This window comes from Brachypodium distachyon, chromosome 5 (genome assembly GCF_000005505.3).
Source record: "Brachypodium distachyon strain Bd21 chromosome 5, Brachypodium_distachyon_v3.0, whole genome shotgun sequence".
NCBI classification, from domain to species: domain Eukaryota; kingdom Viridiplantae; phylum Streptophyta; class Magnoliopsida; order Poales; family Poaceae; genus Brachypodium; species Brachypodium distachyon.
This window is the reverse complement of record NC_016135.3, coordinates 28,521,532-28,548,523: the sequence shown is the minus strand read 5'-3', so window position 1 is coordinate 28,548,523 and position 26,992 is coordinate 28,521,532. Positions and strand designations below refer to the sequence as shown.

Below are 26,992 nucleotides of genomic sequence, written 5' to 3'. Positions count from 1 at the left end.
TACAAGTTCTTACCATGCAAAACAGGAAGGTGATGGCCAGCGGCGTGACCAAGCTCTCCGAAGATTAAATGTATCAATGCCTCGGTAACAAACCAACCTAGGTGTAGAATCTGTGGAGCTTGGAGGCTTTTGTGAGTAGCAAGGAATAGCAAATAATCAAATCAGCAATGCAAAGTTGAAAATATGCTCAATAATGCTAGTCCTAGCTGCTGGAGTCGATAAGAACGAATTACAGAAATAATCTAAGCCTAGATACTGAAGAAGGTAGGAATAGATAGATCAAAAGATGGCACAACAAGTAAATCCCTGGGATTTTTTTTCTTTTTTTTTTTGTGGCCTTCTGTTTGGCTTCTTATTCTTTTCTTCTTCTTTTTTTTTTCTTTTTTTTTTAACCCCAGAAACTCACGCAAAAGAACGACCGGAAAACTATACGTCGGTCTGTCGAAGAACAGCAAAGGCTGCAGTAAGAAAAATCCAGAAAAATATGGAAAAATATGGGTTAGAAGGGTATCGACACAAGCTTTCCAGCAAGGGCAAGATCACTCAAAACGGATGTCGGAGAATGGAGAAAACTGAGAAACACCGGGCTGCAGCGACGCCGGAAAACGGATGCAGAAACTTGGAAGCTCAGAAAGTCCACCTTAAAAACCGAATTTGGGGGTCAAAGTGCAGGGCAACGCCCTGGATATTTCCTGATGCGCCTCGTCCTGAGCTTTCCAAAAAGTCCAAGAACGTCCAAATCCGAGTTGGTACGCAAAAGATACGCCCGTTTTACTGAACACGGGTCAAACCCACCCGAAACTAAAATTCTACTCGGACTCGGGTCCGAAACTGACTCGAACTCTTTTTTTTTTCGTTTTTTTTTCTTTCTTTCTTTCCTTTTTTTTCTTTCCTTTCTTTTTTTTTTCAAATTTCCAAACAACTTGATCTCTAAACAAAATTCGATCTATGATGAAACACTTTCCAAAAGCACTCCTTATTGGACTCGGACTCGGACTCGGACTCCTTATTGGACTCGGACTCCATATCATTCATGCATGAACCGAATTAGTTCACCCAAAAGGTCAAAACTAATGAAAAAGAGTAAATTTTACAAAACCACACATATTGGGGCAGTTTTCTCACGTAGGCACCACTTTTGCTAATTTGCCCAGAAAGCCACAGTTCTACGGTCAGTATGCACCAATGAGCCCAAAGTAACGAGTTAAGACCGTTTGACAGTTTTTCTTATAGCTGGGCCCACATGTAAGACGACACGTCAGACCCGTTAGCCCGTTATGTCCGTCCATCTTCTTCTTGCTCTCCGGCGAAGCTCCCCTCGCCCATCCAGGCCACCTCCTGCAGCCCCTCCGCCCGAATAGCGCTTCGCGGCGCTGTTACGACCTGATGCACAAACCATCGTCTTCCCGAGCTCCGGCGCGCCGCCGAGCCCCGTACTTGCCCGCGAACCGCGCTGCCGCCTGCCCACAAGCTCCCAGAGTCATTGATGGTGACAATATCTTCCAAGCGACGGGAGCTCGTGGTTTGCCCAGTAAGGGTGTGGTTACCGAGCTAACGGGTCGGGTTGGATTCGTCCGACGTGTCATCTGACATGTGGGGCCAACCTGTAAGAAAAACTATCGACTCGCTTAATCATGTGATTACGGGCTTGTTGTTACAGTGTGACCGGAAATGTGTGGTTTTTTCGGACAAATTAGCAAAAGTATCGCCTGCATGAGAAGACTGCCCCAATATATGTGGTTTTGTGAAATTTACTGGAAAAAAGAGGACAATCCACTTTTACTAGAACAGTTGTTTCGTACGCAAAATCTGTTTTCCGTAGAAAAAACATACGCGCGCGCGTGCGAAATCGTCAGAGCCATCAAAACTGTTATTAGTGGGATCGATTAGGTAATCCATGCACTCGTGAGGATATCATGCAGACTCCACTTAATCTATGTGCATGCTCATCTAAATGGATGGATGGATGGGTGGCGCATTTGACACCCGCTTTATACACGCACGTGTTGCCAGCAGCCGGCCGCCGGGTGCACGACAACAATGCAACCAACACTATAGCATACTATATTACAAACTGAATTTGAACCTATAGATGTATATATATATAGAAGATTCAATTCGTCAGCATATATACATGCAAGATTTGATTTTGATAGGGAATTTTTCTCTATCTGCTAGCTAGTGACCCACTAGCTTCTAATTCCTGTCCTTAACAATTGGATGTTGACACATGCAATGCAATACGACGTACACTAGCCAGAGGATGCATGATATAGCAGAATTCCATTAATATTTGATACTCCACTAATGGATCTCGTGCTAGCACTAGCCGTATATCTTAATCATCTGATCGGATTACGTATGCAGGTCGGCATGCATGCACCTAAATAACGTACTTGTTCGGTTAATCGTCTCTCTAGCTCGACCGATATCTCCCCAGCCACCTGAATACGTACTGATGCTACAATTAACTTGCACACTTGAATACATGCATGCATGAATACATCTGGATCTAGCTGTCTTACGTAAGCATGCATATCCATGAAGCTCTCGCTCCCTTACCTAGCTTGCTTGGCCAGCCCAGCCCAGCCCGGCCTCTATATATACCTACGTACCCATACATACTTACAATAAGCCTACAACAATTGATCGATCGACCCAAATTAATCAAGACTACGTACACATACAGCAAGAGCGCCGAGATATGATGAGCTATTCTACTACTAGTCGTGGTATTGCTAGTGGAATCGCTGGTGCAGTAGTAGCAGTGGCCCTATTATTGCTGTTGCTAATGGCGGCAGAGGGTGGCGTAGCAGCACAAGGACCAGGAGGGTATGGAGGATATGGAGGAGGAGGATATCCAGGATCGGGCGGATATGGATATGATGGTGATGAGTCTTCAGCCGGTGATGTGCTGAGCATGGAGTACTACTCCATGAGCTGCCCCTACGCGGAGATGATCGTCCGAGACGTGGTGGGCGAGGCCATCTACAAGGACCCAACCCTCGCCGCCAGCCTCATCCGACTCCACTTCCACGACTGCTTCGTCCGCGGCTGCGACGCCTCCGTCCTCCTCGATTCCACCCACAAGGCCACCGCCGAGAAGGACGCCCTCACCAACAAGAGCCTCCGGGGCTTCGAGGTCATCGACGCCGTCAAGGCCGCCCTCGAGGACCGCTGCCCCGGCACCGTCTCCTGCGCCGACGTCCTCGCGCTGGCCGCCAGAGACTCCGTCTACATGGCCGGGGGGCCCTACTACGACGTGGCCACGGGGCGGCGCGACGGCTTCGTCTCCGACGCGGCGGACACCAGCGCGCTGCCCGCAGCCACACTCCAGGTGTCGGAGCTCAAGACCGTGTTCGCTTCCCATGGGTTCACCGTGGCAGAGCTGGTGGCCCTGTCCGGGGCGCATACGCTGGGGCAGGCCCACTGCGCAAACTTCAAGAACCGCGTCAGCGGCAACAAGTTGGACCCCACGCTGGACGCCCAGATGGCGGCCACGTTGGCGACCACGTGCAAGAAAGGAGGCGACGGGGCCACAGCCAAGCTGGACGCCACCAGCAACGTCTTCGACACGGACTACTTCAGGGGAATCCAGGGAAGCAAGGCGCTGCTGACGTCGGACCAGACGCTGGCCGGGTCGCCTGACACGTCCAGCCTCGTCCACATGTTCGCCGATAGCCCGGACATGTTCTTCGACACCTTCATCCAGGGCATGATCAAGATGGGCACGCTCGACCTCAACCCCAAAGGAAACGTCAGGAAGAGCTGCAGGATCATCAATTAATTATTATCATCCCCCCTTGCAGGCAGGCATATCGTGAAGTGAATCCATTCCATCATCGATCGATCATATATGCATGTACGATAATAACGACACTCTTTCCGCTTCAAAATGTACCAAATAATACTACACGTGCGGCAAGCTTTCGTCATATATAAATATTACAACTTTGTACTGCAACCTTGAGCGTACGTAGAAATGTGGTGTGCAGCTGATCATATCGAGCCAGTATACGATGCAGTGGACAGATGCATGGTTGGTGGTAGCTGATTGGTCTGAGATCTGCTGCTAACCAGTCGTTCCATCTGCAGACCAAAACTGGCTATGCGAGCGCGACCGCGAGAGTAGAGGACCCATTCGCTAGTAGTAGTACACTCGCAGCTTCAAACCAGTACAAGCCCGATCAGAAGGCTGACAGACATACAGGAACGCACAAGTCCTCCATCTGGTTCTGTAACTGCCTGCCTGCCATGAGTTGACCAAGCAAAACATTTCAGACATGCTACTAGGCAGTTGAGACGATATTGGAAGCATCTTTAAATTATTACTACTCCACGCGCGTATACTATGTAGTAGTTCGCTGCTCACCTGACGCCAAATGGCGCTAGCTTATATTATTGTCCAGTGGAGGACAATTCGATAGACTATGGATCCGGTCTCCAAATGGCTCCATATCTTAGTTGCGAGAAAACTCGATCGATCCGGCCAGCATGCAGTAGACTATGGTACGTTATTTCCTTTGAGAATTCTCCACATGGAGACCGGTCATATACATCTCACTAACTTATGAATTACTCCTAGTTAACGCCAATCAAATCAGAGAGTAGATTACAGACAAATTTATTTGCAGCCAGGCCAGTCAAATTATGCATGCTATATATGCTACGGAGTAGCTTGTTTGCAGAATAGATGATGGTAAGTAGCTAGGTGCATGCATTCGGGAAGTGAAGCAGAGCAGAGCATAGCGTAGCGCAGGGCAGGAAGTTGGCAAGGTCGGCATGGTTAGTGGCGGCAGTGCAGCAGCGGCAGCAGCTATAGGAGGGAAGAAGAATAAGAAGAGCAATAAGAAGCAGGCAGTGGTAGCGGTGCTCTTCTCCATCACCCTGCTCATATGCGCCCTCGTCGCCGTGTTGATCAAGACCATGCAGCACCGCCGCAATTACCTTGAGCTGCTCCCTCCTAGTACTAGAACAACTAGTATTCCGCAGCCTCCCTACGCCTCCAGTTACCAGGTGGATTGGGACAGCATCGCCCGAGTAACACCCAGCAACATTGGGCGTCGGCGTCGGGTGGCGCTGCTCAACTTCAGCCCGGCGGAGGTGAAGCGGTGGAGGAGGAGCGCAGCAGGTGGTGCATTGATCCGAGCGGTGCGGCTGCAGGCGGTGGACAGCGGCGTGACGTGGGCGGAGCTGTACCCGGAGTGGATCGACGAGGACAAGCTCAACAACAAGAGCTGCCCCTCCTTCCCCGACCCTCACGTGCCATCATCACAACGACCCTTCCACCTCGTCGCCGTCAAGCTCCCCTGCCGCCGCCTCAACACAAGCAGCAGCAGCAGCAGCTCATGGATCACGAGAGACGTAGGCAGGCTGCACCTCCAGCTCTCCGCAGCCAAGCTGGCCGTCTGGGCGTCGGCAGCAGAGGTCCTCGTCGTGTCCGAGTGCCTTCCCCTGCCCAACCTCTTCCCCTGCAAGCACCTCGTCCGCCGCCACGGCCACGCCTGGCTCTACCGGACGCCACCGGACTCGAGCTACCTCCGCAGCCGCATCCGCCTGCCCGTGGGCTCATGCGACCTCGCCCAGCGTCTCCCCCCTCAGCAACATCATGAGCCCAAGCCTCCTCCTGCTAGTGTTCGCTCAAGCCGTCAGGCGTACGCGACGGTGCTGCACTCGTCGGACGCGTACGTGTGCGGCGCCATCGCGACGGCGCAGAGCATCCGCCTCTCGGGCTCCACCAAGGACATGGTGGCGCTCGTCGACCACGCCAGCATCAGCGCCGACCAGCGCGCGGCTCTGGCGGCGGCGGGGTGGCAGGTCCGGCCCATGGAGCGCATCCGCAACCCGCACGCCGTGCCCGGGACCTACAACGAGTACAACTACAGCAAGCTCCGGCTGTGGCAGCTCCTGGCCGGGGACTACGACGTGGTGGTGTTCGTGGACTCCGACCAGCTCGTGCTCCGCAACATCGACTTCCTCTTCGGCTCCCAAGCTTCGTCCTCGATCAGCGCGACGGGCAACAGCGGCTCGCTCTTCAACTCGGGAGTGATGGTGCTGGAGCCCTGCAGCTGCACGTTCGAGATGCTGATGGCGAGCGTGCAGGAGGTGGTGTCGTACAACGGCGGCGACCAGGGGTTCCTGAACGAGGCATTCGTCTGGTGGCACCGCCTGCCGCATGCCCTCAACGTCCTCAAGTACAACCTCGCAGTTTCCTCGCCGGCGCCGGCGCCGGCGCACTACTACGTGATGCATTACCTGGGCATCAAGCCGTGGATGTGCCTCCGCGACCACGACTGCAACTGGGACGTGCCGTCCATGCGCCGCTTCGCCAGCGATGACGCCCACGCCATGTGGTGGGCGCTGCACGACCGAATCGCGCCGCGAGAGCTGGCCGCCAGGTTCTGCGCGCTGCCGCCCACGCAGAGGGCGGCGCTCGAGCATCAACGGAGGATGGCCAATGCCACCGCCGACCCCGTTCTGAACCAGACTGCCATTGTTGTTGCCACGCCCCATACCTTGACTTGACTCGATCATATATATTCGGTTCCATTAAGTCCGTCCATCAACCATAGTAACCCGGGAATCCCCTTAATTATTTCATCTGAAAATACTACTACCACATGTTCTTTTGCAACGGGAGTTTTTTCTTCTTCTGAGCCGGTCGTTGCTTGACCCATTTTGGTACAGAACGTGTTCCAAGACCGCGGGCCTGCCTTATTGGGCCCATTTTGGTTTGGAACCGAAGCAAAGCAGCGTAATTGGACCCGGAGGCCTCAGTTACGTGCTTCTTCATGGAGGCCCTTTAAAAAAACATACGGAGTACTATTTACTGCATTGAGTTGCCGCAGCAAGGCGAGACGAGACGAGCTGTAATCACGTGAAGCAAGGCGACGACGCGCATAGATCCCAAATTAACCAACTCCGCCAACATACATAGGCATGCATCCAAGATCCACCACGATTCATACATACGATCGATACGTGTCTCGTCCCGGCCCAGTACGTGACGGATCCATTCGTCTATATATATGCACTGCACGTCGATGTACGAGAGCACTAAAAAGTTAAGAGCAAGAAGAAGGAATAGATGGCGGCCTGGCATGCTGCTCTGCTCCTGCTCCTGCTGCTCTCCGTATCTGCAGCCGCAGCAGCAGCAAGGACGATACGGGCTCAGCGTGGCAAGCCCAACACCACAGGCGCCTGCAGCAAGCCGGTATTAGTGCGTGCCCTTGTGCAGTCCACCTGCAACTCCACCACGTACTACGACGTCTGCGTGTCCGCCCTGGCGGCCGACCCGTCCAGCTCCACCGCCGACGTCCGCGGCCTCTGCGCCATCGCCGTCTCCGCCGCAGCCGCCAACGCCTCTGCCACTGCGTCTGCAGAGCAGCAGCAGCAGAAGCCGGGCGTGCTCGAGCAACTACTCCTGCGGGCGTGCTCGAGCAAGTACGGCGAGGCGAGGGAGGCGCTTTTGGAGGCACGGGAGTCCATCGTGGCCGCGGGCCAGGATTCGGCGGCGGCGGCGGCTTATTACGACGAGGCGTTCGTGCACGTGAGCGCGGCAGCCGAGTACCCGGCGGTGTGCCGCACGCTCTTCAGGAGGAAGCGAGTGGCGTACCCCGTGGAGCTGGCCAAGAGGGAGCAAGGCCTGGAACGCCTCTGCACCGTCGCCATCGACATCATCACGCTCCTCCTCGCCGCCTAGGCCTAGCTAGCTAATGGCGACTGCTCAAGGAGCGAGCCAGGATCCATATGTTGTACTTCTTCGATCTCATTAGTTCAGTCCATCCATCGATATGCATGCATATTGTACTATGAATCAGCATCACACCACGTTTCGCTATGCAATATGCACTGCCACATTACTACGGATAAAAATGCACGAGGGCTTATTGTTAAGCAATCGTAATTTGATTGATAATCTTTTCAACTGAAACGGCGCTCGTTCAGTTGTCCGATTCAACAAGAACCATACACTCGCGACAAGCAAATAAAGGCGGTGGGCAACGGCAGTTAATGAAAAGCGTGGTCACGGACCCTTCTTCCTTGGACGGATATTGGCTGCGTATTTGTCTCTGCTGCTTGGACGCGAATCAATTGCATCGCATCTCTTCCTCTGTTCCTCGTCTTCTTCTCATCAGCCACTGGAACTGGATGGATCGTCCTAGTTTTAATGGGCTCCGTTGGGATGCAAATACAGGCCCACCTCGCACGCACACTCCACAGTTAGATGGTCCATGTTCCTCTAAAAAAAAGTTAGATGGTCCATGTGCCCCGTCGATCAGGAGCACTTGCATGCAGGCCCATCAGGTTCGGAATATCGTTTGCTTCTTCCCTCTTCCAGCCCAAAAGGACAGAGAAGGTGTGCACTCGAGAGGTCAGTGTGGCTAGTGCGGCCGTATGCTTCCTGTACTAGTACCAAAATATTGTAAAAAAAAAAAAATAGCCCTCGGGTGGCCTAAAAATCGGCAGGATTTTGAGTTCCACGGGCAGCCAAAATTTTGACTACCAACCAAATAAAACCAAACTTGATAAGCTGTCAAAAATATGGTAGGGCAAATATAGTCACAAACCAGACATATCCTATATGTTGGCGACCTCTCGGACATGTAACGTACCATTGCACATTTAAAATACATAGCTGCAATATGGAGATGACATCTCGCATCACACCCGCAATCATTGCAAATGTAACAAACATTGACATCAAAGAATTTCAAATTCACATACCTCACACTGTCGACTCGACTTGCTTTTGGTTAACATGTCTCTAAGTTCTAAAAATTAGATACGTGGAGCATCAAGTTGTGTGACGTGCATGTATAGGCAGGAAGAGAGAGACCTTTGGCTTTGGCCTTGGCCTGTGCGCATCCAAATTGCTTTTACCCTAATTTAATTTTAATTTATTACTCCAGAGAGTACCTACTTTTCTTTTCTTTCTCCTTCTTCCTCCCGTCCCCTCGATCTCTCTTTTCCCCTTCTTCCCCGCAGCGCAACGCAACCCCCCCGGTAGATCCGATCCAGGCGATCCCGCTCGACGGGATCATGGACTCCTCCTCGTCCTCCTCCTCCACGGCGCAGCAGCCCGACTTCGACTACCTCTTCAAGCTGCTCCTCATCGGCGACTCCGGCGTCGGCAAGAGCAGCCTGCTCCTCCGCTTCACCGCCGACTCCTTCGAGGACCTCTCACCGACCATAGGTACGCTGCATCGCGTGCCGAACTATCCCTCAACATGAATCCAATCCGGATATTTGAGTGATTCCTGTCTCTCATCTTCCTCAGGTGTCGACTTCAAGGTCAAGATGGTTAACATTGCCGGCAAAAAGCTCAAGCTTGCCATCTGGGACACAGGTGCTACAACCAATTCGTCTCACCAACAGTATTTCCTAACATCTTCCTGAACTTGCAAGCAAAACATGTCGTTTATATACACAAGACTGCTGTTTGCCCCCCTTGTGACTAAAACTAAAAGCGAGTGTCTTATCAACCCAAAGTACGCTCCTTTTTTTGTGTTGGCCAACTACTTGGACCCTTATTTACAATTTTAGATGTTGGTTAATATGGCCTAGGATAGAACATAATCAACCATCTCTCACTTGTTTTAGTATTCTAACATGCACAAGTTGCATACTAAGCATATTATTTTCTATTCGACCCCCGATCTCCCACATACCACCCTGTTTGTTTTTATTTCTTATGGATGTTAAATTGTCCACATCATGGCTGGTTGTTTTGGTATGCACTCGAAAATGCGACTCGGGTTAGTTTCTAGTTAGAAGCTCTACACATGATCTTGATCTTGGCTTTCGAAGAAATCTGTTTCCTTAATTTTCCCTGTTAATTTTGTGCAGATTGTGTGTGCAATGCAATTGAGAGTTTGTTAACATGCATAGTCTCCTCCCTTTGAGTTCCCGTTTAACATTGAACACCTCTTGTGCAGCTGGACAGGAAAGATTCAGGACATTGACCAGCTCGTACTACAGAGGGGCGCAAGGAATCATTATGGGTACTTCTCATCCATTGCTCTTCAGATGCGTAATTTTGTTTGCACTATTGAAGTAACATGTACCATCTCATGCTTTTTTCTCCTATCCTTATCATACATAATAAGGAACTTAATGTCACATTAATTACTTTGAGTTTCTATATGAACTGAACTGTGCTCTTGCTTAAACTGGTTGTATTTTTAATTATAAATGACCGAGTAGAACAGCTTCCTAAGTAGAACTATTTGTCTTTTGTGAAAGTAAATTACTGTATCCTACCTACATAGCATCATTTTTGGTTTTTACAGCATTCAACTCTACTGTACCCTCGTAAACTCTTTTCCTGCTTTGTATAACTTAGGAATCATCGCATCGCGTGTCTAGCTTTTCTCTTCTTCATTCACGTGTTTCCTGTTGAGTTCTAATGAGTTGCCTAATTTCAAGAGATTGTATCTTAATCGATGTGTCATCCATTTTCAGTTTATGATGTCACTCGACGAGAAACATTCACAAATCTTTCTGATATATGGGCGAAGGAAATAGACCTATATTCAACCAACCAGGATTGTATAAAGATGCTTGTCGGAAATAAAGTGGACAAGGTACTTCTGTCCGCCGTTTTACTTTTTGTCAATTAATTACTAGTTTCTTTCTCAGGGCTTGTAAGAGCTTAATGCGGAGGCTCGATTTGGCAGGAAAGTGAAAGAGCTGTCACAAAAAAAGAAGGCATTGAATTTGCCAGGGAATACGGATGTTTATTTCTTGAATGCAGTGCGAAAACCAAAGTAAATGTAGAACAGTGCTTTGAGGAACTTGTGTTGAAGGTATGCTCTCACTTTCAGTTTCCGATTTGTGTCATTTTTGTCATGATTTATTCTTAGCAGCGCATTTGGACTGTGATCCTCAAATGGTAGATTGAAGCATCAGGGCTTGTTTGTTCATAGTTGATAGTGGGTCTAGTTGTTTGTTTATCATGTATGTTTTAATTTGAACAAAAGAACCAAGTATATAAGCTTTCCGTCTGTCTTCTTAGAAGTATTTTTTAGCGTAGCATGACATAGAGGACCGTGTACACATATTTAGCAGACTGTAGCATGATTATTTACATGGAAAAAAGTTTTTCCTTGTAGAGCTCTTTTGCACTTGAGATATGTTTTACACGTCTAATGAGTTCCTCATAGAGCTGGTGTATCGGAAATGAAATGATATATGCAGATATTGGACACGCCAAGCCTGCTGGCGGATGCTTCTTCGGGGGCCAAGAAGAACATCTTCAAGCAGAAGGCACCAGAAGCTGATGCTGCCGCAGGCGGGTGCTGTTAACATGTTGGTGACGCTAATCAAGGATATATCATGCCGATGATGAAAAGTCTTAATTTGTTAAGTGATAAGCTTGTTTGTGTCAATTTATTTTGCTTTGGTCTTGTTCCTGTATATCTCCATGTTGAATTTACCTTGGGATCATGCATACACAAAAAGATAGTCCCCTCCATTACGTTGCCAGAAGCTATATAATGTACTCGTTAAGCTATGTTCACTTTGCAGAAAGTGATAAGCTTGTTTGTGGGAGAATGAATTATGAGTGTTAGTTGCCCCAGTGGACGATTGGAATCAATGGAACGTTCCACATCCCTTTTCCACTGTCTCGACACCACACCGGCCCCTACGCCTTCCTACGTTTGGGCTGCTAGCTAGCTACCTGCACCCAACATTTCATTCGATTCCACAGGACGCATGCAGGCAACGACCTGGACGTGCGTGAGCGTGGCCCAACATATCGCGCTCAGGCAAATTAAGGCGTGCGTGCTGCCGGCCGGCCCGGTGGTCGTGTTGGTGTCGTGTGCTCTGGGAAGATGCGAATCACTTGTGCGTGTTGTAGTCTGGACAACATATCGTAGGGGCCGTTGGAACCTGGCAGTTAATTTCTGGCAACGGCAACGCCTTTCAGGTTCCAACTGCCTCCGGCTTGCATTGTTGTACTTCTTCTCGTTCTTCCCCTGGGACTGGGAGCGGAATGGCGATCGATAGGGCCCAAGTATTGGTCGACAAGCTGGCAAAAAGGAAAACAAACGAACAAACTTCTCTTCGTCATATATAGCAGCGGCGATCGACAAAACAAATTTACATGTCTAGTGGAAAAGAAAGAAAAAATCCTAGCGGTGGCGATTTTCCACCAGTGACAGCCCAATATATAGGCCTACTCCATCGCACAGCGATTTTCCACCAGTGATTATTTACATGAGGTTACTACAGGTAAGATTGTGGTAAGGAAGGAAGACAATTAATACGTATTTAATGACGAGCCCACAAGGCCCTGAGCAGTTTGAGCAGCGCCCTGGCGTTGGTCTTGGCCTTGGGGCTGCACTGGGTCTGGAGCAACAGCAGCAGCTGCTCCAGCAGGCCGGCGTTGATGGCGTCCACCCGGACTATCCCTGACTCGCGGCATGTGACCAGCAGCGACCCGATGGCATGCTCGCTGCCGCCATCGGAGGGCACCCGGAACACCATCCTCACCAGGGTGGCGGTGCCACTGCCGCCTGCGCCGGACCGAGCGTACATAGCCTGCCTGGCAGCGTCCACGCTGGTGAGCAAAAGCTCCAGAGTCTCCAAAGCCAAAGGCAGCAGGAGGTTCTTCTTCTTCGTCTTGTGGCCAGAGGAGATGTAGGAGAGGAGGGCATCGACGGCGCCTGCTGCCACGGCGGTTTCCCGGGTGGCCTCGTCCGGCAAGCGGATCAGGCTCCACATTGCCCTCAGAGCGGCGCTGGAGACAGCAGCATCATTGTCGGCGTGCAGCACGAGAGCGGCGCCCAGTGCTCCCATGACCTGCTCTGAGCGGCCCAGCAGCAGGTGTGCCCCTGCCGAGCCAAGGATTTGGATGAGGCGGCAAAGGCCAGTCTTGACCTTGACACTGCTCCCCTGTCTCAACTGGAAGGCAATGAGGGGCATGATCTTCTTCGTCTTGTGCTCCTCCTCTTGTTGCAGGGCGGTGGCGAGCTCGTGCTTGGACGGCGAGGCGACAAGGCAGTCGAGCGCCAGCTCCAGCACCGGCGCCGGCGAGGGAGGAGCGCGAAGCAGCAGCACAAGGAGCGAGGCGCACAAGCCTGGAGGGGAGAGGCACCTGACGATCCTCAGCGTCTCCTCCAGGACGGCCGTGTCGTCTTGTTCCTCGGTGAGGTTGTCTGTGAGCGTGGGCAGCGCGAGGTCGGAGACGGAGAGGGTTCGGCCGGTGAGGAGCCAGCGGTCGATGAGGTGCTTCAGAGTGCGGTTGGGCGCTAGCTCTGACTTGTCAGGTAGCGTGTGCATGGTGACGGGGCATGTGCGTCGGCCGGCGAGCCAGCGCTGGATGTTGCGGCGGTCGTAGGTGTGGCCGGTGGCGAGGAGGGTGACGGGGTCTGACATGAGGTCCAGGCTGATTGGGCACAGGAACAGCTCAGGGATCATCATCCTCTTCTCTCTACACATTAAGAATTGCTTCCTCTTGCATGTATGTATGATTTGTCAAATTCAGCCAGGCCTGCATGCGCGCAAACAGAGCATATGCTACAAATATACTAGAGTATGTGGGGAACTGACATTTCGCACTAGTATTTAATTAAGTTGGGTGGAGGAAAAAAATATATGGTCGATCAATCTGCCAGGGTGGCAGATTGTATCTTTGTCTTGTTTGCACTAACGACGATATGCAGTTTGTTTTTTGTAAGAGGAGCCAACTAGACTGTGTAAGCTGTGATCGATTGGGCGATCAGCTGGCATCTTGAATATACATTGTGACCATTTGGCGAGTAGTCCATTATATAATGAATGATGTACCTAATGAGATGGAAATAACAAACATGGATGATCTTGTCACACCTCTTTGCTTGGCGCATTGCATTCACCATTAGCTATTCAGTCAAACATACTCCTAATGTATATATACTTTTTTTTTTTAGGACTCCAATCAATCATAGTGAGGACCGTCCGAGTCGAGCGTATAATGCATGCGTTTGCATGTTGGGTTTGATGCCAACGAGCATTGGAGTTTGGCTAGTAGCGAGTAGATGTATTTGCTCTGCCAGCTAGAAAGTGCAAGGGACCGAGCATATCCAATATATCTGCAAATTAAAATCAAATCATTTTGATCCTTCCTTTGACTTGAGACAAAAACGCGCATGCATGGATCGATGATACTCCAGTACATGTCTAGATGGCAAGAATGGAGCTCGATCTTATTTCGAAGGGACAGCTGGTAGCACCGTGTGTGATCGATGCGGCGTGATTCGGAAAAATCTACAGCTTTGCAGAGTTGGTGCATAAAGACAAAAGGCTGGGCAAGGCAAGTCGTAGCCGGCCGGTCGCGACTTGACTTGCTCTGCAGGAATGAATGAACGCCTTGCATGCGCACTCCTCTGTACAGGAGTACGTGGTAATTAAAATGATGCGCGCTTAAGTTGCACGGACCGTCTTTTCGGTGTCCATCTCATTCCATATGCAGTAGAGGCATAGAGCGCGCGTGGTCGGTCCGCTCAGCTGTTTGGTCTTGTGTGCAATGCGCCGCGTGCTGCCAGCTCGCGCCTGCTGGACTCCCGGCGAGCCACCGCCAAGCCAGACGAGGGCAAAACTGACGCAGAGGAGCAGCAGCAGGCGAGATAATTGCTTTTTCAAACCATTGAAGCTCACGGTTACACAAAAAAAGAGCGAAACGCCACTCTCTACAAATGGAACCATTGGAGGGCGCGAGCGGTCACAAATTGCACCACTGAGGTGTTAGTGCAAGTCAAATCCGGGTGTTCTAAGAGGCTGTCCGGGGATTGTAAGTAAGTATGCGGGTCCCAACTGTCATAACTCAACCGTTGGGCGTGGGACCCACCTGTCAGAAGTTGACTGTTTTTTGTGGTCCCGACATGTAAGTTGTTGACCGTTATTTGCGGGTCCCACAAGGAGAAAATAAAAGGGGTGGCCAGTGCCCCCGTTCCCCATTCCCCGACGCTCTCCTCTGCTTCCTCTGTCCCGACCGACCGTCGGGCCGCCGCTTCTCCGTTGCCCCCGTTGCTCCGCTTGCAGTCTCCAGATCCGCTGCTCCACCCGGAAGCTGACCTAGTCCCAGGTAGACGCCGCCCCACCCCCCCTCCCCGGTTTGGCCCCAGCCCACGCTCCGCAGGCTCCCCGCACCCGCCACTGTCCCCTCGTGGGCGACGCCGTTGCGAGGTCAATTTAGCCCGAAATCCGCCGACATTCTTGGGGGAAAAGGATGTCCAGGTCAAGCTCTCCCTCTCCTAGCAGCCCGCAGCCGTGGTATGGGGAGGTTCCCCTGACCAGGTGCCCCGATTGCCCACGGGTGGAGCCGCTAGTCCGCCTGACGTGCAAGAAACGTGAGACGGGCAATTTCGGGCGCGAATTCGTCAAATGTGAGAGCCGGCCACAACCAGGGAAGGTAATTGCATGTGGTTTCTCATTCAATTTTGATTTAATTTGGGATATTAGAATTCTAGGGTTTGCACTATTTGGGGCTGAAATTGGGCTGAAATTGATGGAGGCCGAGGTTGATGCCTAGTTTTTTATGTCCATGTTTGATGTTTTTGTAGTTCCTGAGACAATGTAGCTTTTTCATGTGGATGGATTCCTATGTCGAGAAGCTTCAAATCGAAGGGAAGCTGCAAGGGCATGAGATGGAAGAGCAGAGGATGGAGAGGGCAGATGAGAACAATGGCAAGGCAGAATTGTTGTTTTTGGAAGAGGTGAGGAGCATTAATAAGCAGCTGAGCAAAATTGTTGAGTTCAAGAGGGAAGAAATTCAAGTGGCAAAGATGTTTTATACTTGTATCGTTATGTTAGCTTTGATTCTAGTTGTTAGGAACCCCTTCATGTAGAACTCTGATTTCAGAATAAGAGGTAGATTGAAGGGGGGGCATGTAGCAATGGTGTAATGCAGAAAAGTGAGATTGAATAAGTGTTTGACTCTCCACAGTTACGGTGTAATGCAGCAAACTGATATGGCTATGCCCGAATAGAGAGATCCCGAATAAGAGCTTGACATATCAGAAGTTTCATTTCTAATAATTCAGTTCTTGATAGTGCTTGACATAGCTAAAGTTCTTGACATAGGTTGAAATAGCGAATATTAGAGGGGTTTGATTTGCTGCCTCATTTCACCTTGTGAAATTAACAAGAGGCTCAAACCAAAATATCTAGTCAGCTAACATGTTTTTCTAGTCAGCCGCATCCAAAATATACATGGGACGCTGCTTTGTGCTATCCAAGGCTGTGCTTGCACTACGGTGCCGTGTCCCCGCGCCCCCTACACCATCTTCATCTTCTTTGGCCGATCAGAGCGCGCCGCGGAACCAAGCAATGGCCGCGGCAATGACCAGAGAGCCCACAATCAAACGGAAAGCTAGGTACACATCCATCGGGCCTCCCAGCATTGCCAGGCGCGCTTCACGACCGGGCTCTCCTTCATGAACACCGTCGATCCTCGCAGCAATAGCAATGCCCTCGTCAACGGCCAGTTGCGCCCTTGTCGCTCTTGCAAAATAGGTGAACCGAGGCCATTCGCGGCGGACAAGGGAGCTGACCACGGTCATAAGGAATGCCCCTATAGCTGCGCTGGACACAAAGACCGTATCCGTGCTTGCATCGACAGCAGCAGCTACATGCATTGGGGCATAGCCGGCAACGACGCCCCAAACAGTGACGTGGGCACGTCGTGGGCCCTGCCTAAGTCGGCCGAGCGCAGCCCCTCGGCTCGCCGCCGAGAGAGCCGTCGATGGAGCAGCCCCTACAACCATAGCCCCGGCCGAGGCACCCGGTGGAGCCGACTCCGGCAGCACCAGAGGACCGAGGAGCCCCGCGGCGAAGCGCAGCGTAGGCGCGACGATGCCGGCGGCGATGACGAGGCCTGGCGTGAGGACGGCCGCGGCGTTGAAGAGCGGCGGCGCGGGCACTTCAAAGGGCGGGGTTCCAGCTTCGCGTGCTTGAAGGATCGGGGCCGCTTCTCCGGCCGTCGGCGGAGGAATGGGGCTCGGGGTAGGTGCGTCAGCTAGGCTAAGACGCCCGAAAGCTCGAGCTAGCTCCTCTTGCTCCATCAATGTGGCCGGCGGCGAGCTAGAGCTCGAATCGGGAATGGGGATACGGCTAGGGTTTGGAGGATTTGGGGGAGAATGGCTGGCTATGGTTGAAGAAGAAGGGAAGCTAGCTTAGCTATGAAGCATATGAGTGAGGAGAGAAAGAAAGGAGCAGCCGCAGTTGTGTGTCAGGAAGTGAAAAAGGCGTTTTTTTAATTTTCGGAACCATTGAGTTGGGGCTGGGAAGAGAGGGCAACGACAGAGAGGCCTCGCGGGGTGCTCTGTCGGGACGGAGCAGCGAGAGCAGCAGTGTCGGGCTTAGTTGTGGCGCCCGCCACTGATAAAGAAGGCAAGCAGTTTTCATCTACAGGCAAAACCGGAAGGCAGTGGCGGCTGTGAATAAGTGCCCGCCACTGATAAGGCTCAAATGCAGTTTTCATATACAAGCAAAAAAGTGTACAAGTTTATTGATTTTTGGAGTGAAATTTTTTGTGGACTATTGTGAGTGCTATATAGATCATCTGTTCAAATTTGAGAATTTCCGAAGGCATGAAATTATATTTCGTACACATTTTCAATTAATCCTGATTTTGGTAGGAAATTCAAAACTGAATGCTACACTTGTCAAATGCAGTTTTCCCTGTGGTATGAAACTTTTATTTCATTCATTGGAAGGTGATATAAGTTTCATACATTACAATATTCATGATTTAAGACTTTTCATGCATGTTTTTGGGACTTTTTAGGTATATTGATTTTGGGAAATTAAAATAATATGAAAAAATGATCAGAAAAATCTGAAAACTTGTATGTGTTCATTGTTTAGCAAGATTTGCTGTCATGTAAATTTTCAGAAGATTTCGAATATTTATGATCATAACTTGTGTGCAAACTAGCACATCTCGTTGGGACGTTTCAGAAACACTCACTTGATTCTTTTAGATCTGGTTACATTTTGAAATTTCCAATTTATCCCTTTATCCAAATAACTTAAAACTTGGTATACTTCCTCTATTTGGATATTTTTTCATGAAAAGCGCTGTTGAGCAATTTAAGTGTGACGGTGTGGGTTGATTAGGTGGTTTAAGTGTGGTTTTGAGAAATTTAAAAAGCGCTGTTGAGCAAGTTAACTTTGTCATAAGGTTTTGAAATTTTTGTTGTGCTGATAACTTTGCAAGGAGATTCCATTTTGTCATTCACTTTTAACTTTAGATAATCTCGAATTTTGGAGGGTTGCTACAAAATGGGTCATTTTGGCCCCATTTTGGTAGGCTTGAGCCCCATTCTTGACCTCATTTCTGTGGTTGAGTGGCTCAGCACATGAACTTCCTTTGTAGCGAATACCAACATACTTGAATACTCTCAAACATGAATCCAGTTACAAATCTGAATGGTTAACTGAATACAATTACAACAGTACTTGACACTAATCAGAATGTTTAACACACAAATTGGTTCTCATACAAATCTCGTCCAAATTAGAGCTGCCACACATCTTTTGAATAAAGTTTTGATGCTGCTCTCTTCCTTTTAAGGGTCCTTTTACTGGGAGACGGTTTACTGGCAAGCCTTTTCACCCTCGCTGGTTTCACCTTTTGTGCAGCATTTGAAGGGGCAGCAACTTCAGCAGCTACATCAGCAGCATCTTCAGCAGCATTTGAAGGGGCAGCAACTTCAGCTTCAACATCAGTTTCAGCTTGAACACCAACATCAACTTTAGGTTGAACTTCGACATCAACTTCAGCTTGAACAGCATCTGGAGCTGTCCATTCTTCAGCTAGCCATTCTTCAGCATCTCGAGTTGTCCATTCTTCAGCTAGCCATTCTTCAGCATCTCGAGCTTGACCATTTTCAGCTGGGGCTGAAGCTTGGCCATTGTCAGCTGGGGCTGCAGCACTCTTCTTTCTTCCACGAGCCCTGGAAAATAGGAATTTCAGAATCCAAACATTACGATAGGAAAATAACATGGTTAAATGGACAAAAACTTGCCCCTTAGGTTTCGATGGAGTCAGAATACAGTAAGAAGACCCAGCACGATGTCCAGGTTCTAGACAACTCTTGCATTTCTCTAGATGAGGGGCATCTTCATCCCAGGTTTCAGCTCCCTGTGTAGGCTTATGTCCCCCGGAAGAAGGTAATGTCAAGATCATTTGAAATTATGATAGCAATAGAAAAACATAGTCAAATGGAGAAAAACTTACTTTCTAGGTTTCGGTGGAGTGAAAACGCAGAGAGAGGATTTAACACGATGTCCTATTTCTAGACATTTCTTGCATCTGTGTTTGATGCCTATGGCTGCCTTTGTATTCAGTCTCTCTTCCTCTTTTGCCTTCTCTTTCTCTGTGTCCCCTTTTCCTCCTTTCATTTGACCTTTCGTTCCAGGTTTACCACCACGCTCAAAGAAAGTTTTGAAACGTTTCTGTTTAGGCCTGCCAGCTTTTCTAGTTATTTTTGGGGCATGCAAATCAGCTCCTAGTTCCACCTCAGGCCATTGTGATGCATCTGTAAATGGCTCCACAATTCCTGCATATGCTGCTTTAAACCTGGCCACTGAATAATATTCATGCAGAAAATCCCCCATCATCAAGTGATCTCTCGCTGACAACACTACTATAGCATGCTCACAAGGTTTCCCTGTTGCTTGCCACTCAAGACAGGAGCACTCATGTAAATCAATCTTCACCACATGCCTCCTCGTGTTCGTTTTGTTCATAACCTCAGCATAGTTAGTTGAGGCATTAACAACATGGTAGTGTCCAAGTCCTCTATTCTTGCATACAAGCTGTTGTATGATTGTTGGTAGTTTGTCATGATGCAATTTCTCATCTATTTGTCTCCTGATATTGAACAGATTCATTATTCTTATCCTGATGTTGTCAACCAGCTCATGAACAGCCAAGTCCTTCAGATCTCTTATCCAACTGTTAAAACTTTCTGCCAAGTGGTTGTTGATGTGATCAACTTTGATATCTGTATTAAAGCCACTTCTGTACCACAACAAAGAACAGTAGGTTTTCAAATATACCCCAAATTCAGGACAACCCCCCTCAGAAACTGACAACATCTTATCCATATGGTACTTGAAAGTTTCATACCCATAGGCTCTTGCTGCTGGCCACATTCTTCCAAAAACTTTTCCTTGAAACTTTTTAACTAAATTGAGCCACAAATGGCCGAAGCACTCCCTCCGCTCTGCATGTGGAAACACAATTTTCACTGCATTCTCAAGACCTTTAGATGCATCAGTGCATATTGCCAAAGGAGTCATATGTCCTAGTGAGATATACAACTGAGTCATGAACCAAGTCCAATTAGCCTCTGTCTCAGACTGAAACAAGCCTACGGCAACTGGAAACATCCAATTGTTGCCATCTATAGCAATGGCCGCAGCCAACTGCCCATTCCATTTCCCATTCAATGCAGTGGAGTCTATGCTCAAGTATGGACGGCACCCTTCTTTAAAACCATCTAGACAAGGCTTCAAGGCCATGAAGAACCTAGAAAAGAATACCTTGCCATCATCTTGTACATAGGTGTCTATCTCACATACACTGCCAGGTGACCTCAAATGCATTTCGGCTCTAAAGTTGTACAACATTCTGAATGCATTGCCCCAGTCACCAAACAGCTCCTTCATGGCTCTTTGTTTCCCTTTCCACACAGTGTTGTAGCACATTGTGCATTTGTAATCCCTTTCCAAGTCATCTTGAAGTGTTTTTGCATTTGTGAATGGTTTTTTGCTCAAAATGGGCTTCGCCTTTTCTGCAACCCAGGCTTGAGAAGTCATTTTTGTAACTTTCCTTGACGATGACATACATGTGTGTTGGTGTGGCATCCGATTAATCCTGATTAGCCTCCCATCTGGTTGCCTTCTCGCAGACATATACCATCGACAAGGCAACATATTGCCATCCTTACCCCTGCATTTCGCGGTGAACCTATTCTTGTCAGTCCATGCAGTCCTACCTTGAAACTCTTTCTTCAGAGCATATGACCTGAAAGCCATCTTCAATTCTTCCATACTAGACCAAAACGTGCCCACTGATATATCAGGATTATCTTCATCATGCACCGTGAGCATCTCTTCTTCATGTATGTTGTCTATTGCATCTCCACCTTCTTCAAACAGCCTGGCAACTTCATCTTCGTCATCACCACGTTGCTCCGGGGGCACACGCAGTTGAGGTGGGGGCGGCGGCAACGTTTGTTCTTTGTCAGTCAATGGAATGCCAAGAAGTTTGGCCCATTTTCTCTCGCAGAAAATTTGAGGAGCAAAATCTGTTGGCTCATCAATATCGATTTGACTATAATCAACAGATGGCCCATTCATATTGTTCGGACCGAAATGAGCCAGATTCCTAACAGGTTGACTGTCTGCAAGAAATGCTGCATCAAGCAGGGCATCTGCAGCTTGCGACCGAACTAATCCTACTTGTGATTCTTCGCAGCCATCAATTAGCTCCGCATAAATTGTTTGTTCAGGATCCCCGTTTGCTCGCCGACCAGCTACGATCGCTTCAACAAGCTGCGGTTTTGTGGTGATTCTCCGGTATTCCTGCCCCCTCTGCCTCTCCACATAGGTACATAATTCCACCTCTTGCCTTGAACCCCAAACCACTCTCTTACCCAACTCCTGTATGAAATCTTGAACACTGATGCCATCCACCTTGATTCTCAAATCAATGACGCTCCTCTCAATCACCTTCACATGGCCGTCGTCTAGCTTCGCAACGCAAGGACGAAACCTCACTCTCACTGTTTCCTTGCCGTCGCGGGGTCGTTCATTCCTACCAGCAACGGAACCAAATCAATTTCTTCCTCCCCCCCGCCCCCGCCCCGCAACCAAAAATGCCCGAACGAAATTAAATCGGCAAGAAATGAATGAAAGACAAATAAACTTACTGAGTACGAGCTTCCTCTGGTGATTCCATCTCTCAATTGAAGGTATAATCAAGCCCCCCACACACAAACCCTAGGAAAGGGGAATGAATGAAATCAGCGACATTGGACTCGATTCAAGCCAAAAAAAAATGAAATTGATCGTGGTGGTGGGCTGAGGGTACCGGATCTGGTCTTGCCCACGGCAATGCCGCTCCCAAACGGACCGCCGTCCGCGTCTTCCACAAGAACAGCGCCGCCGCCTTTGAGACTCTCTTGGCAGGCTCGAGCTCAGAGACGAGGAAGAATAGGAAGAGAGGACTAATGGAGTCTGGTGCAACTAGTTCAGGGCCCGCATGTCATGCCGCGTGGCAAGTGCTTGTGGGACCCACTGCTACATAACCAAACTCTTATTAGAACGGTCCGTTCATGATGATGTTAAGTATTGGGCGACGGGAAATTTTGCACTTACCCCTACTAACGATGTAATTTGGCAATTGGACGCACGTACAACGATTTCATTCGTGCAACTCATCCGTTTCCGCCTACATTTAGATTTTCTATACTTAACGGTTTAGAAAATCCATGGGCCCGCAGCAGGCAGGGCTTACTTTGAGGTGAGGTCGATCGGTTGTCCCGTATCGTAAAACTCAGCTCATCTCGATGGCTTTAATTAACTCTGCACGAACGCTGCCTTACGTGCGCACTCCTCTGTTAACTTGCGTACGTGCACATCCATGCAATGCATGGGGAAGAAACAAGGGGCTGTTCCGCCTTTAATTTGCCCAAGACCTCCCCAGCCGTTTCCCTGCGCCACTCGCCCGTCCTGCTTATTCTATTCTATGGGTCGTTTCGTTTGGAAGCGCTGCATACGTACGTGTTGGACGTACCAGCACAGCGGCTTTGGAGCTTGCCCTTCTCCTCTCCGAGCCTCTGGTTTCATCGATCGTTTCAATTCCCCCGTGGCGTGGCACCATGAATTATTGGAGTTGATTTTATATATTGGTACCAACAATGATCGCCGACACTCGAAAGAAATCTTGCTCCTTTATCGTATCCTTCAGTTTCCACAAGGAGTGCCTAGCTGCTAACAGATGGAGAGCAAGAATTAAGGTGGTACGTACTAGTGTTCATGCAATGCACAGCACCGCACATGCATGCAAGTTGGAAAAAAAAGAAAGATGAGGATGCATACAAGAAAGGAAACAAGATTAGATGGTGAGCAGTCGGCCGATCGATATCTCATCACGGGCACGGGGGGAAGAGATCAAGATATGGAGGAGGGAGGGTCACGGGCCGGCTAGCTGCCAAGCGGCCAGCTCAGGTGGCCATGGACTTGTTTTGGCGCCGCTCTAGCTTGCTTACCTAGACGTACGTGGATCTCCTCGATCTCCTTGCAGCATCCAACTCTTCCTGCCCACCAATTTGATCCATCCATCTCTCCCTGTTGGACACATTCATCCACCGCCACAAGTTTTTGCATGCATGCTACAGTCAATCTCGGAAATGGGCGGCGTTGACCATGCTAGCCTCGGTCGCCCGGGATTTGTTAATTTTCTTGGGTGGAAAAGTAAAAGCTAATTGTGCGTCTGTACGGCACTACGGCATTGTTCCTCGTCCATCCTTCACGACTCAGTATGCGATCCATGCGTATATACTCATGCATGCATGTGCCATGTGATTGCTCTCCTCTCGCTTCTTTTCTTTTCCTTTCCGAATAACTCGCTTTTTAACCCCCCAACCAACAAGGCCAACAAAATGGACCACGCCCAGCTAGGTACAGTAGCCCCCAACCTGCTTTCTGCATGCAAACAGAAAACGGTTTTCTTCTCATTTCAGGCTTTGCTTAGCAAAATAGTAAATCTTTATGTTCAACTCAGCTACCTTTCCGTACGTACGTCCATGAGATTAATTAGGATGGAGCAGAGTGGTACGAAGAAAAGAAAATCCTGTCTGCTTCCTAACAGGGACAGAGTGGTCAAATATGCATGGAGTACTCCGTATCTCCTTGTGTATGCATACGCAGCAGTACACACACTTATCACCATTGGCATTTGCTACTCCACTCCAAGCTCACACGCTCCCACAACCACCGAGCAAATCAAGACAATGGCGCCCAATCCTCCAAGCTTGAGTTGACGCCAACGCAAAGGACGATCAATCGATAAGCCAGAGCCAGAGGTCGTCGCTCGGTCCAAGAAAACAAGATCTTCTCTTATTCCAACACAAAAGCTCAGAATTTATCAAGCTCAGAACAATGAAGAGAGGAGGAGGGTGTGAGGTTGAGGCTCGTGGAATCAACTACCACATCAGCATCAGCAGCTCCAAGCAGCAGCAGCATCCTCTGGCCAAGATATGGAGCAGGCCGGAGGAGCCGCTGCAGCAGCAGCTGGACGACGACTCTCCATCTCAATGTCCCAGCACCACCCAGCAACGACGGCGCCTCGTCCTCCGCGACGTCACCTGCCGCGCGCGCCCCGGCGAGCTCCTCGCCATCGTGGGCCCCAGCGGCGCCGGCAAGTCGACGCTCCTCGAGATCCTCGCCGGCCGCCTCCACCCCACCACCACCTGTGGAGAGCTCCGCGTCAATGGCGGCGCCGTGGACGCCGCCCGCCTCCGCCGGCTGTGCGGCTACGTGACCCAGCGCGACGTGCTCTTCCCGCTCCTCACCGTCCGGGAGACGCTCCACTTCAGCGCCCGCCTCCGAGGCTCCGCGGGCGCCCTCGCCAGAGTGGACGCCTTCATCTGCAACGAGCTCGCCCTGGGCCGCGTGGCGGACACGAGGGTCAAGGACCTGTCAGGCGGCGAGCGGCGGCGCGTGTCCATCGGCGTGGAGTGTGTGCACGGCCCGGCCGTGCTGTTCCTGGACGAGCCCACGTCCGGCCTCGACAGCGCCTCCGCGCTCCAGATCGTGTCCGCGCTCCGTGCCATGGCGTCCGGAGGCAGAGGCACCACGGTGGTGCTGAGCATCCACCAGCCCGGCGCGCGCATCGTCAAGATGTTGGACAGCGTGCTCCTCCTCGCCGCCGGCTCCGTCCTCCACCACGGCACCGTCGACGCCCTCTGCTCGCTTCTGTCAGACGCCGGCTTGGTCTTGCCGCCGCACGTGGACGCCGTCGAGTTCTCCATCGACTCCATTGACCACCTCCGCCTCCACCACAAGATCAACCACCCGCGCCACCGATGCACGCTCCAGCACCTCTTCCACAAGGACGACGACCATCTTCATCTTGCGTTTGCGGAGCAGCAGAACCCAGAGCTCAACAACTCGTGGGCGCGGGAGGTGGCCATCCTGTCGCACCGGTTCGTCAAGAACGTGTCCCGGACGCGGCAGCTCTTCGCGTGCCGGACGGTGTGCATGCTCCTCGCCGGCCTGGCGCTGGGCTCCATCTTCTACGACATGGGCGAGGACAAGACGATGGAGCGGGTGGGGCTCTTCGCCTTCCTCCTCACCTTCCTGCTCTCCTCCACCACGGAAGCCCTCCCCATCTTCCTCCAGGAGCGCGACATCCTCGCCAAGGAGACCTCGTCCGGCGCATACAGGGTCTCCACCTACGCGGTGGCCAACGCCGCCGTCTTCCTGCCCTTCAACCTGCTCCTGGCCGTCGCCTTCGCCGCGCCGGTCTACTGGCTCACGGGGCTCCGCCGCACGGCGCCGGCCTTCGCCTACTTCCTGCTCCTCATCTGGCTCATCCTCTACACGGCCAACTCCGTCGTCGTCTGCTTCGCGGCGGCGGCACCGGACTTCGTCGTGGGCAACGCGGCGATCCAGGGCGTGATGGGGTCCTTCTTCCTCTTCTCGGGCTACTTCATCAGGAAGGCGGACATGCCGGGGTACTGGGTGGGGATGCACTACCTGTCTCTCTTCAAGTGGCCCTTCGAGGCGCTGCTCGTCAACGAGTTCCACGGTTCCTACTGCGTCGTCAGGAGTTCCGGCGTGTGCTTGGCCACCGGCGACGAGGTGCTCAGGAAGGAAGGGCTCGGGGAGGAGTGCCGCTGGAGGAACGTCGGCGTCATGCTCGGATTCGTCGTCTTTTACAGGGTGCTGGGCTACGTCCTGCTCCGCCTCCGGTGTAGCCTCCGCCTCAAGGCCGCCGCTCGCTCTGCCTCTGCCTCTGCCTGCTGCTGCTTGTCGTCTCGCTAAGCTTAATTTGCTTCCAACGACTCCATAGGTGCCTTTTCTTCTTGTGTGCGCTGCTGCTGTCTGTATACGATTACTACAACTACAAATACGCTGCTGGTAATTAACGAGTGAGTAAATTGATTAAGACACTCCCATCTTCAATTGCATTAAGACCATTATTACCGTGCTCTGCTCGGCATTTCATTTCAGCAGGAAAACTTTCCTGCCCTCAAATGTGCATTACTTTGTCAGAAAAGTTGATATCATGTGCATCAAAAATGATTTCCAGTCATGCTGATGTGATGACACGAGTACACAGCAATTACTGGACTCGATCAGGCTGCGGCGGAATTAATCCGTCTCTGCTCAACCTGTTATCAGTTACCGCTTGACTGTTTTTGTGCATCCACAAAGAGATGGATCATTGCGGCACATGAAAAAGACAAACAAATACTGCCCGAATCGTGCATACACAAAAGATTATACTCGACCAGGACATGTGTACGTGGAGCTACAATTGGAATGAATTAGTAGAAATTTGGCAGAGACCAGATACAATACCTGGCTTTGGCACTTGGCAGGAGAAAGAACATTCGATAAAAATGCATGAAAGGCCCAACTGAGACGTGTCAACTATCCGCTTTAAGCAATTAAAGTACGCCCCAAAAGGGGAAGCCAAACAAACAACAAACAAACAAACAGTTATCGAAAAATCTATCTACATGCCGTCCGGCAGCTGCTCTTACGCGCGGACGCGCTCCGCGTCGTCGGATTTGCATCACGCGGTCTTTTTTTTTCCTACTCTTCCTTCTCTCACTGTCTCTCTTTCTCCTCTCCATCAATCTCTCTCACGCTACTCTCTCATCTCTCTCCACGCGACTCCTCTCCAGAATTGTCTCCTCTCCATCTTGCCACTTGCTCCCTGGGCCACCCCTCTCTGAGATACTCCTTCTCCCCGCCTCCT

The 26,992-nt window shown here is 50.5% G+C and overlaps 6 protein-coding genes across 6 annotated transcripts; 5 read left to right on the top strand and 1 right to left on the bottom strand.

Annotated features, from left to right (window-relative positions):
* Positions 1–2,614: 2,614 nt before the first annotated feature.
* On the top strand, positions 2,615–3,964 carry LOC104581280 (peroxidase 47). Its single transcript, XM_010242377.3, has one exon. It carries the CDS (start codon positions 2,705–2,707, stop codon positions 3,785–3,787), a length of 1,083 nt encoding a protein of 360 aa, XP_010240679.1. The 5' UTR covers positions 2,615–2,704; the 3' UTR covers positions 3,788–3,964.
* An 818-nt stretch (positions 3,965–4,782) lies between these two features.
* On the top strand, positions 4,783–6,525 carry LOC100840877 (UDP-glucuronate:xylan alpha-glucuronosyltransferase 1). Its single transcript, XM_010229051.1, has one exon. The coding sequence runs from the start codon at positions 4,783–4,785 to the stop codon at positions 6,523–6,525; it is 1,743 nt and encodes a 580-aa protein (XP_010227353.1).
* A 513-nt stretch (positions 6,526–7,038) lies between these two features.
* On the top strand, positions 7,039–7,918 carry LOC100840578 (pectinesterase inhibitor 28). Its single transcript, XM_003579506.3, has one exon. It carries the CDS (start codon positions 7,088–7,090, stop codon positions 7,700–7,702), a length of 615 nt encoding a protein of 204 aa, XP_003579554.1. The 5' UTR covers positions 7,039–7,087; the 3' UTR covers positions 7,703–7,918.
* A 1,005-nt stretch (positions 7,919–8,923) lies between these two features.
* Positions 8,924–11,581, top strand: LOC100822924 (ras-related protein RABC1). The gene is made up of 6 exons (XM_003580858.4): positions 8,924–9,196; positions 9,281–9,349; positions 9,939–10,004; positions 10,465–10,586; positions 10,680–10,808; positions 11,200–11,581. The coding sequence occupies exons 1-6, from the start codon at positions 9,043–9,045 to the stop codon at positions 11,305–11,307; spliced, it is 648 nt and encodes a 215-aa protein (XP_003580906.1). The 5' UTR covers positions 8,924–9,042; the 3' UTR covers positions 11,308–11,581.
* A 695-nt stretch (positions 11,582–12,276) lies between these two features.
* On the bottom strand, positions 12,277–13,428 carry LOC106865551 (U-box domain-containing protein 26). Its single transcript, XM_014895727.1, has one exon. It carries the CDS (start codon positions 13,426–13,428, stop codon positions 12,277–12,279), a length of 1,152 nt encoding a protein of 383 aa, XP_014751213.1.
* Positions 13,429–23,772: 10,344 nt separating this feature from the next.
* Positions 23,773–26,262, top strand: LOC100840270 (ABC transporter G family member 5). Its single transcript, XM_003579505.4, has one exon. The coding sequence runs from the start codon at positions 24,163–24,165 to the stop codon at positions 26,047–26,049; it is 1,887 nt and encodes a 628-aa protein (XP_003579553.1). The 5' UTR covers positions 23,773–24,162; the 3' UTR covers positions 26,050–26,262.
* Positions 26,263–26,992: the final 730 nt, after the last annotated feature.